The following is a 12,315-nucleotide window of genomic DNA, read 5'->3' on the forward strand; positions in this document are numbered from 1 at the left end:
TTATTACTTTACATCCTTTGAGATCATGCCTTTTAGAGGGATGGAAGTCACGTGCAACCCACATTTTGAGATCAAAGATTCTGCTGTGAAGAATTCTCAACAGCCAACCGGGCACTACAGCGTGTGGGGTGGTGGTCGCCCTGCTGTGTTCGCGGCAGCAGGACGCACACCAGCCGCAGCCCTCATCATCGGCGATGAACTTTACAGTGCAGCAAAGGGCAAGCGTTGACACCCTGTCTAAAAAAGTATATACAGTTTACTGGGTGAGCAGCCTCAACCACTTACGTTGTGAAAAAGCTTTCAATGGGCAGTGTGTTAGATACACAGCTGTACGTATAAACACTTAGTTCCAGTGATAATTCTGGGATTATTTTGACAAGATTTTGACAGTAAAGGAACTGTTTCACCATTCAACCTTCGTGTCAAAATTTTCTTGTAAAAGTTAAACAAAAAAGAAAAACTTCAACTTCTACTGACTGATAGATTATTTTACTGACTCGTTAACTACGTTTACATTACACACAAACAGAAACACTTCATATCCGTACTGATATCTCAGGATATTACACAGCTGACATTCTTCACTCACTTTGAGCAACGGAACTTTTCTTGATGGTTAAGAAGTGGAATATCACTCGTGCGCTGGACGGCTAAGTCTGCACTAGCAAATTAAAATCCTATTTTCAGTCTCGCCAGAAGCATAATTGAGACACACATTTAAGAACATTCATGACCAGAGCCCAATAAACATTTTCCATAGATCATTTTAGTTCTAAAAATTATTACTGTACAGTGTAAAATTATATGATTGTTGATAGTAGCATATATCCGTTTGGAGGCATGAGTCAGGGCACTAGGAGACTTGATAATCAATGGTTGATGAACACGTCTCGAGGCAGAGAGCAGTCTTGGTTTGTGGCATCATTCCGCTGAACTATCACTCAGTAACACACCAATATTGGTTCACTAGGGCAGCAACTCACTTTTCACTAAAATGGTTTTTCACTATAATGGCCTTCCTTAAGTCACTACTATTAGTTTTTTATTTGTCAATATTTCAGACACATCCTTCATATACCAGGCTAGCAGACAACTGTTCATCACAATTTGCTCCAAGTCTCTTAATGTAGTAATTGTAAAATCCTGCATGGATACTGTTGTAGTTACCATATTTGCAGTAAAATGAGCCGTGTCCAGAAGAACGGTATTCAGGTTCTGCAGTAATGGAGCTTTTTCTGTGGAAGTCTGGCCTTTCCCGTATCCTAGTAGGGCCAGTGTCAGTGCTTGTACTCTGGATACCTCCTCTGGGGCAGGAGGCCATGGTTGGGGTCTGAACTGTCTTGTCGTTCTTGATTCTGCTGGTCTGGTGGCGGGAAGTCTTGGTCGTCGTGGTAGGAAGCAGCGTCCGAGGGTGGGGAATAAAGGCGCGGGTCCCGGGGTGAAGTTGCCTCAAACCTGGAAGCCTCATAGCGTGTGACGGGCAAGGCTTCTTCGCTGGCTGAACGCAGGAGGGCACTGGGTGGTCTCGCCGAGTACTCATCACTGCAAGAGACACGCACACGTCACCTCAGGCCGCAGGCAGGTGGGAGGGTCTCGGGTTAGCCCGTGGCAAAGGGCACCAGTGATGGGGATGGTGGTGGTGGTAGTAGTAGTGGTAGTGGTGATGGTAGTGGTGGTGGTGGAAGTGGTAGTAGTAGCAGGAGAAAGAACATGGGTTGGCCCCAGATGTCATGTGTGTGTCCAGCACAGGGTGAGGTGCCCTCATGAAAGGCTCTCACGACACATAAAGACTGCTTACAGCCACTCTACCACTGACACTGGCTGCCCTCCCGCCTTAGTTCATTTGCTCATGGGCCAAAAGTATTGCCCAGCATGCCCGTGGACGCGTTTGGGTAGGACCACAAAGTCATCACTGTAAACAACAAAACAGGGACAAAACAGTTAAGGGTACGAGCAGCATCACACGGGTCAATTATGTCTGAACCTTCCGTCTCAGTGCACATGGAAGAATGAAAACAAGCAGTTGAATGTGGTTAAACACAGACTTGTTAACAGATAATCAAGCAAATGCACCAATGCCTACTTTTTTAAAGCTTCAAGTTATATATTGCATAATATATAATGGAAAATGGGAAATGCCTAATTTGCAAAGTAAGATTTGTTCATACGAATTTGTGTGAATTATCGTGGCCAAACTTTAGTCATTACTTAGTCTAGTTAAAATTTTAATTACAAACTACTGTTGTTGTTTTCAATCGACGTGAAAATGGCTAAGTTAATAATCTTCCAGATGACTACATATGGTCCATTTACTGTATTCAGAGACGTGTGTAATAAATTAAGGAAATTTTATACCTTACTTTATACGTGTTCTGGGAAGAATATAGAGTATCTTCATGCCTTCATCTATAGCCTATACAGTCTCGTCAGGATCATGAGAACAGCTATAATCTTATTTATATGTACTAAGTTTCAAAATACGCACGAGCATTTTTCTTAAAAGATCACTGGAAAGAACTACTTTAACGTGAGGCTGAATTAAGCTTTGTTACTGGACACACACACAACCAGAGATATTGCATTAATTAACAACTAAGAAATTAAATAAATAAGTTTCTCAGAGTGAGCTCTTTAGTAAACAGTTACGATTTCTCTGTGCAAGTAATATGATGGCTGAATACTTCTTTTTATTTAATGAGGATACATTATGATGGTATCTGCGTTATTCTATGAGCCACAGAGGAAGATGCAGAGGGACATAAACTCACCGTGTGCATATGGAACAATAGCATGCGATATGGTTTGAGCAGCTGGAAAGTAAGTAAAAAGCTGTATGGTATTATGCTTTGAGAAGCTGGAAAGAAGAGTGTAGTGTACAATATTATGCTTTGAAAAACTGGGAAGTAAAGTATGAGTGTAGAACTAAATGTTTGAAATCCTGGGATGTTGAGTATACAGCTATATCTGATATTATGCTTTGAAAAGCTGGGAAGTAAAGTGCAGAGCTATACATTATAATGGTGTGAGGAACTGGAAAGTAGTCTGGAGCTGTATGGTTAAGCAGCTGGGAAGCAGAATGTAGTGCTGTACGGTTTTATTGTGTGAGCACCTGGAAAGTGGGGTGAAGGCTAGTATTACGGTGTGAGCAGTAAGTTGAGTGCAGAGCTGTATGTTATGGTGTAAGCAGTTGTAAAGCAGAGCGCAGGTTGACATTACCGTGTGATAAGTTGAGGAGCAGGGTGAAGAACTGTATGATATGGTGTGAGGAGAAAGAAGTAGGCAAAAGGTCAAAATTAATCCCTTCAGGTGAATAGCCTACCAGTAGCAAGAATGTAAAAAAAAAGAAAAAAAAAGACGCCATTGTAGTGATGGATACTCTGTTGGTGTTGACCTCCTCACTAACAGACATTATCCCTAAGCTGCATAAACTGTCTTTTGTACCATAGCCAAAGTGAAACACAGAAGGTGTCATCATAGCGGAGGGGATAACGCCTTCACTACGACGACGTCAGTGTAGTGATGGGGTTAATGAGGGATGCCCATAACTCCTACACTCAGACCAGTTCTTCCTTTGATGGATATAATTATTAGCCTACTGTACATGGCAATATGAAAAAAAACGAAAAAAAAAAAATACTGAAGGGGTTAATTGAGTAATTGGCAAGTGGGTAGTACAGTATTTTTTGTTTTTTGTTTTGTTTGTCTGAATAAACGATGAGATGAAGATGATGATGATGATGATGTGTTGTTTGGTTAAGATGGATAGTCAAGGTGAGCCTTGGTACGTGGGGTGCTGGTGTGGATGAGGGCAGTACTGCTGGTGTGTGAAGTGTTGGTGGTGTAGGTGTGAGTGTACTGTGCGATGTGGGTGATGGGGTGGGGGGTGGAGTGGAATGGTGGTACTGTGGTTATTAGGGTGGTGTTGAGTGTGGGTGGTGATAATGAGTGGTGTTGGTGATGTGGAGTGGTGGTGATGTGGAGTGGTGGTGATGGGGAGTGGTGGTGGTGTGCAGTGTGAGGTTGTGTCAAAAGGTGCTGGTGTGGAGTGAAGGTGACATGCAGCGGTATCTGGAATGGCCGTGGTGCGGAGTTTGAGTCGTGTAATGCAGTGAGTCTGGGTGGTATGATGTACTGATAATAACTACTGGATGGGTGGTAAGGAGTGTTAGTGTGGAGACAGAAACGACGACGCTGTTTTCTAGCAATCTCCTCTCTGTTGTACAAGCCTCTAAACACAGTACATGGACTCTGTAGCATCTAAGGCACACAAACTTGCAATATAGGCAGGTCAATATACACGTTTATGTAAAAAAAAATCTATCTACAGTATTTACAAGCAACTGTATTACTGTACACATGGTCAATTTAGTCACAGTTAGATTTTGCCTGTTCAAGTTATCTCACAATTACAATTTGGATTAGCTGAAGGCTGTTACCATGAGTGATAATAACTTCTGCTCAGATGATCTAGAGGTTAATGAGATCAATTTTGAAGTAGCTGTGGTGATGATACTTAATGTAATAATTTTACATTAATAGTACTTCCATGTTCACACTGCCCTATACGTCGCGTCAAGAAAAGCAGTAACCCTTCCTTTAAAATTCTCTCACGGGCTGAATGAAAAGTCGGGCAGTGGCAACAACAAAAAAAAGGCATCACGGTCCTGAAGGGGTTAATTTGTACAACACAAAACACATCATGTTAACAAAAACTGTTTCTAATCTTGTTACAACCAGAGGTCTTCGCAAGCAAAACAAAGCCGTCAAGCGGTGGCAAGAATAAAATATCAACGGCGTCCAGGTACTGAATGGCCACTCCTACAGCTGAATGAACCGACTGCAAAATATTATAGACGTGTTGGAACAGAAGAGGTTAACAGGGACTTACTGTAACCTTTTCATAACCAGAGGTCGGTCTATAAGCTGAATAAAATCATCAGGAGGTGGCAGTAACAAAGTACGAAGGACGTCATAGTACACTTGAGGGCAGATGTTCGCCTGATATTCAATATCTACTTCCCACTCCCCTCTACCGCCAAATATTCCTGAGATGAGGGAGGTCTGGCATATTTCTTTGTTCACAGATGATTCTTTTGGAGAGGACATGTCATGAAGAAATATGTCGGACATATCCCAAGTACAAAGTAGACGCAGTGGAACTGTAGGCGAACTTCTGGGGGTGTGATTTGTCCTTGATAAATCCCAAGTTCTGGTTCAGAAGTGCTGAAGCCGATCAAGCACATAAATAACTCATAAAAGCAAGGACAATAAATCACGAGGACAATGGACATATTCTGTTCGATGGCCGTAAGACAATGGAAGGAATGTGGGGTAATAGAGGAGGAGGAAATCGCAGGACAGGGGATGGGGTGAATCGATATGGAGAAAATGGAAGAAAGTGGGGTATGGGGTATGAAGTGAAAATGACGATGGGGAAACTGGGGTGAAAAATGTAAAATGGGAAGATTATGACGGAAGGCCAGGAGACAGAATGTATGTGCACGAAGGGATGACGATGAAATAAAAACACGATGAGGAAAACTGAGTAAAAATGTGAAAAAGCAATGGGAGAGAGAAGGAAGGACGAGAAGAATGAAAGAGAGAGAGAGAGAGAGAGAGAGAGATTGTAGTAGTACGGGAAAGCCACGATAAAGATGGACAGAATGAGCAAAAATGGAAAGAATACAAGGGGAAACACTCAAAAATGAAGAGGGGGGAAACGGTAGGATGGGAATGGGTCGATGAAAAGAAAGAAAAAATGGAAAGGTAACCGATTACAATGGAAAAAGAGGAAAGAGGAACGCTAGATTTAACCCCGTCAATACACAAGAGGTCTCTCCAAAGCTAAATGGAAACGGCAGGCGGTAGCATAAAATAAAAAATGGTTATGAAAGAATCAAAGAAACAGTTTCTACCTCCTTCAGTATGAGGGAGTCTCTGCTAAACGTAATGGAACTGACCGGAAGTTTATAATATAAATGAAATTTATATATGTATAATTTCACATATATATATATATATATATATATATGAATCAAAGAAACAGTTTCTACTTCCTTCAGTATGAGGGAGTCACTGCTAAACGTAATGGAATTTACCGGAAGTTTATAATATAAATGAAATATATATATATGTATAATTTCACATATATATATATACTGTATATATATATATATATATATATATATATATATATATATATATATATATATATATATATATATATATATAAAACCGTACTGGATGAATTAACAAATATTTGTTTCTGACATCAAAGAACCTCTAAGAGAGGAAGTAATTAAAAATATACTAGTAAATAAAATTATTAAATACGATAATCGGTAGCTCCTTGCTACCGGTTTTCACTTCGCTACATAGCAAAGCAACCAAAAGATTCGCCGAGGAATCGAATGGTTGGGCTTGAATGCAGGAACTACCACACAGTTACACCACCAGCTGCGTAGGTGCCCAAAGGCTAAGCTTATCAGTTCTGACACTTAGTTAAGAATGGCCAGTTGTTAGTTTCTAAGTGGCATGCAATAACCGCAGTCATCCCATAGATTTAAACTTTATGGCTACATCGAATTGAAGACCACCAGGCATTTTTATTTTTGCTATTTGATTACCACAACGTAGTAATTTGGGCCCACTTTTCTCAATTCCAGTCCTCCTTTCTCACACTACCTTCCACCATCTTCACTATCATTACTTTCATCTTCAGCAACAGATATAGACACAGTTAATATACCAACACCATAAACACCAAAATTAACATTTTATATAAAATAACCAAGGCCTTATCATTTCTTCATGGCATCACCTCCGTACAACCACCACCACTGTAGCAATGAAGATATGGATAATTGGGTCACTGAGAGGATAAGGGACAAAGGGGCGCGGCTCTACTCTGACCACACCACAGGTACATTTTTTTCTCCTTAAAAATAACTCCAAGCTGTTGGGTGGTATCACACTACCTTCTTTTGACAGACAACCCTTCACTCTTTTCCCAACTTATAGATTTCCTTTGATTGCTCCAGGCACCATGAACTTAATGACATTCGTGAATTTTACATAATGCAAGCCCTAAAGACCTATAATAACACAGAAAAGCAGAGTTAAACAGGACTATGATGCGTGGCAAATAATGTAGTATAAAACTAAATAAACCTTAATTTTGATCTGGAAGTATTATAACTCATGGTACAGCATATGCTTAAAGTTCTGAATGGTGTTCCCTACCTAGGAACCATTCCAAGGGTGGATTGTAAAATGCCATATATAACTCAGAATGAATGATTAACATCTGCACAAACATAAATACTAACAAATCTTATTTCAGAACTTCACTTACTTTAAAATTCAGCACACGTTCTTATTATAACCTCATGTTAAATTAGTTGAGTAACTGCTCCCTACTATGCAATTTATTTCTCATACACACTTGTAAAACCTTCACTACATAAATCACAGTAGGTCTGCAACAAGAACTCCCTCCCATGACAAGCAACATCTGTAAAACTAAAGTGAAAGCGGCCAGCCACCAATTAGGATGCATGGAATGTTGCACTCCCGAACGTAAATAGACTTACAATATTTGATTAAATTACAGTATTAAATTATCTTTGTCATTAAAACAGTTTTACTGTACGAAGGCAAGTGAAACCAAATAAGCATTGCTAGTTTACCTTCCCAATGAAAGCTGTGGCACACCACGTCTAGCGTATGTATGGAAGGGCAAGATATAACCATGCACAAATGCTACTGAACCACAATGAAATTAGAGTGGTGAATCACATGTTTCAGAAGTGATATTATAGAGATTTATTCGTGCAATATAATCATAAAACCTTTACAAAAAGTACAAGATATGTGACAAGTTTATAATTACTTCACTTACAACTGAACTGACAAGAATGATGTCAAAAGGGTGCAAGAAAGAGAAAAGTTTTGCATTATACATATACTGCTGTACCTGTAAATTCGGTATAACAATGAAACAGTGAACTTACTAGTGAACACTGAAAATAAACTGATAATGAGAGGGGGGAGGGAGGGCAACCTTGTGACCAGCAAACTAATGAACACACTGACAATACGCTGGGAATATGAAGGATAAATTCATGACAACTGTGTTGATGTTGATCATGATGATGGTGGTGGTGGAGATGGTGCTGTTGGTGTGACATACCGGACTGCACTCACCTCTCCGAGTCTGCTGTTTCCCCAGGATCAGGTCTCTCAATATCGTCCTCCTCTGTGAAGGTATGACTTACTGTCCCATCAGGATACTCGATGCCGCCACTATCTAATCTATCGGAACTACGCCCACTCGCGGAACCTGTCCCACTGCCACTGCTCGGAGGCTGTCTGTAGCGACCGTATACGAAACCCATCCCCCCATTGTCAGCTCGCCCTCTGCAAAGGCAAGTCCCGTGTCACTCTGTAAAAGTAGCTCGTTAAAGAATTTATATTGTATCATTATTCACCTTCAGATTTTCAAGTTCTGTGACATTATTTTACCTTCAGCTTGTCATGAGATAATTTTTAAAATATGTACAGACGTCGAATGAGTAGTTATCTTCATGAATATCACACATTACCAAAAATTTCATTCACAAGTAACATGACTCATAAAAAAGGGACTGAGGAATCTTGTGTAATCAGTTGTAGAAACTTCATAAACAAAAAGGTAAATATGAATGTGAAAAAGACCCAAAAATCAGTTACGAATGCATCCTGAAAATAAAGTGTATATATATGGTATTGTATATCCGAGTAGTAACCTGGGTTGTTTTAGCAGTGTGGAGATCATGCATGCTGAAGCAAACAGGGTGGTCAAAAAGCACAAGTACTCCAAGGAAAGGCACCATTACTGACCTTTCATGACGTATGCTCAATAAGCAGTACTGACTCAGGGCTAGAGTTTTGAAACACCATTTAAGAAAAAAAAGAAAGAGAAGTGAATTATTAATTGTTATTTGTCCTTTTTACGACAATATGATATAATAATCTATAACAACCATACCAATATTAACTTCTTACTGTTCTCACATACATAATCAGCACAAGTCAATGGTCATTCAGAAGCCAAACCAACAAACATCTACCTTTAAATGGGGTTTCATAAACACTAAAGTGCTCTACCAAGCATGTTGGAAGTTATTCTCTCAATGAAATCTACAAATACAACCCAATCTCCTTTCAATTTCATTCCAACTACAATATACAATGCAGTAAATACAATACTGTGCAAAGATACGATTATGTACAGTATATTTTAATTCATGTATACATCTTTTTTTTTACAAATATATATAGGCCTTTACGTATTTGCATGCTTGTGTGTGTGTGTGTGTGTGTGTGTGTGTGTGTGTGTGTGTGTGTGTGTGTGTGTGTGTGTGTGTGTACCTGATTTAGTTGCAAAGCAGGCAGAATACCGTGTGTAAGTTAACTGGTAAAATCTGTAGAAGTTTGCTTTGCTTCTCTATCTTCTGTTTGTACATATTGCAGTGTCTGAAGAGTTCCAGTTTCAACCTTGTATTATCTGTCTTAGAGTTATTTCTAAAATATCTATTATTTACAAACATATTCTATCTTCTGGTAGAAGCTTGTTATTAGAAGTTAGTAGAACTTCCAAATTTTGAAAGTTATTTTAAATAAACTGCTAAGGATGGCCTAATTCAGTATTACTTGCGAAGTGTGCATTGCTCAAAAGTTGATTCGTGATGTACAAATTCTGTATTACTTGTGAAGTCTGCATTGCTCAAAGTTTGCAGTACTAGTTTCTTGTTCTGTATGTCGGACGTTTTTGGTAAACTGTCTGTATAAATTACTTAATGTTTGTTTCCAGCAGTTACATCATTTAGTTCATCTCATGTCTAAGGTTTCCTATACACAGTGAAATTTTTTTTTGGTCTTCTGGGGATGACTCTACATTCTATTTTATATAACTAGTCTCAAGTCTGACGTTTGCTAGCTGTTATTCTGATGTCTATACTGTATGGAGCTTGTACACTTATGGAGGTTTATTCTTTGTGTTAATCAGGGGATACTTGGAAAACTGCGTTAAAAGGCACGCGCTACAGGTGAACTACACTGTGTGTGTGTGTGTGTGTGTGTGTGTGTGTGTGTGTGTGTGTGTGTGTGTGTGTGTGTGTGTGTGTGTGTGTGTGTGTGTGTGTGTGTGTGTGTGTGTGTGTGTGTGTGTGTGTGTGTTCTCTTTCCAGGGCTAGATGGACTGCTTTATTTATGTAATAAATAACTTACATTACTCGTATATACATTAATGTCAGTAATCGGCTAGTGGATGATCAGTGAACAGTGTGGTTATGTCGCAGTTTATCAAGGTCCCTTTCGTGTGTGTGTGTGTGTGTGTGTGTGTGTGTGTGTGTGTGTGTGTGTGTGTGTGTGTGTGTGTGTGTGTGTGTGTGTGTGTGTGTGTGTGTGTGTGTGTGTGTGTGTGTGTGTGTGTGTGTGTGTGTGTGTGTGTGTGTGTGTGTGTGTGTGTGTGTGTACAATGTTGTCTAATTAAAATCGTCAAAAGCATCACTTATTTCCCCTTTATGAACATTATTATATCATGGAGACCTACTCCTCTTTGTTTGAACACTGGTCTTCGTGAGAAAATGGTTCATTCTGAAAACCCTAACACTGGTTTACAGGTTGGGACTACTTAACTAGAGGAGGCAATGCAGCAAACAGAAGCACACTATCCTAACATATTGAGCAAACGGTATATAGAAGCATATTTCACATCTCAGTATCGCAATGAGCCACTGGATATGGTACAAATGGCCATTGAGAAACAAATTTTGTTACGGGAGAACAGGATATAGGCAAACCACACAACAGGTGTAGCATTGCAACGATCCCGCCACTTGGCAGAAAGGAAGTGAACATGTGAATGGATCGGGAATGTGTAAAACAGTGAAACATGAGTTTATACTGTCATTACCTGAATACACAGGCAATGAGGAAGAATGACCTACTCTTACTCATACATACACGAGTGAAAAAATATAATCCTGATCAAGCAAAAGATATTTTAAGAAATGATGATCCAGTCTTAAATTGTCGCTGAAAGCATATATGATGCGGGGTGGCGGCTGGTGACCATATCTGTCTGTTTACCTCATCACACACGTGACGCATTACGCTCAGATGGGACAATACTGCCTTGGGTTTGGTGGATAAGGGGCTTTGGTAGACTAGCGTATGTGGGGTTTGATTTGGAAGTACTGTATTAATTACAATGTCTGAGATCGAAATAGGACTGCACAATCACAAATTATGGTAATCGATATTTGGATTACTGCTAGTACCTATGCTATATCCATACTACGTACATGGTTCAATATAGTAGGGATAACGTGGGCTAAGAGACTGTGTCAATTACAAAACACTGTCATGTGCTCTGTCCGGTGCCTCAATAAATACTTTCAGCGACACTTCTCCACGACATGCCTATCTGGATCACTGCTGCAATTATTTGGTACAAATATATATATGTAACGGATGACTGAAGTTATTATGCCACTTATCGCCTACCCATTTCAGTCCCATACCTGTACAGCCAAGTGCCAGGACTGTCACGGCGCTGTGCTACGTTTTTCTCCCCATGAAAACAAGGATGTATCGTCTGTCTATATCCTACACTTTCTCTTGTTCCCACTGGCCACTGAAAAATAAATTAGTGGACCTGGAACTGTTACCAATGGCCACTGAGAAACAACTGTGGGCCTGGAACAATTACCACTGGCCACTGAGAAATAAATTACTGGGCCCAGACTTGTTGCCACTGGCTATTAAAAAAAGAAATTACTGGGTCTGGTACTGTCACCACTGGCCACTAAAAAACAAATTAGTGGGCCCTGAGAAACAGCTAAAATGAACATGACAAACAGCACAGAAGTAAATCAAACTGGCTGAGCTACACCTACATTACCTCTAAGCACTGCTCAAGCAATACTTCTTCACATGGTAATTCAGCCAAAATAACACCAGGAGACTGATATCAGAAAAGCCCTCACTAAAATCTACTACTCTCGACATCTTATGAAATGCTCCACGATTTTCTCAAACATACAAGAATGCCCCATACAAGGAGTGGGCGTATTAAACCGCTACTGTTTTGACTAGTAACTTTCTTAACGTCATATGCAACAGCGCAGTGAGCTAAGGACACTGAAATTATTTTCTAGTTGGTACTGAAAGCGTAGTTTGTCATTATTCTGTAAATACACAAACTGAAACTAAAATTTCAATAATTGTACATTCTCTCTAGCAAAGAACTGAAGTCTGAAGAACTTGATG

General features: G+C 39.8%; 1 protein-coding gene across 1 annotated transcript in view; it reads right to left on the bottom strand.

The window, feature by feature from the left end:
- Positions 1-1,172: 1,172 nt before the first annotated feature.
- The window catches only part of mmd (disintegrin and metalloproteinase domain-containing protein mind-meld), a 540,350-nt gene continuing 529,207 nt past the window's right edge, over positions 1,173-12,315 (bottom strand). Inside the window, exons 26-27 of the mRNA XM_080277960.1 lie at positions 8,206-8,418; positions 1,173-1,542 (exon numbers count right to left, since the gene is read on the bottom strand). Coding sequence (XP_080134086.1) covers positions 1,278-1,542; positions 8,206-8,418 — 478 coding nt within the window. The 3' untranslated portion in view covers positions 1,173-1,277. The remainder of the gene's footprint in view (positions 1,543-8,205; positions 8,419-12,315) is intronic.

This window comes from Coenobita brevimanus, chromosome 71 (assembly GCF_032717465.1).
Source record: "Coenobita brevimanus isolate Jiangsu-jjx chromosome 71, ASM3271746v2, whole genome shotgun sequence".
Taxonomy (NCBI): Eukaryota; Metazoa; Arthropoda; class Malacostraca; order Decapoda; family Coenobitidae; genus Coenobita; species Coenobita brevimanus.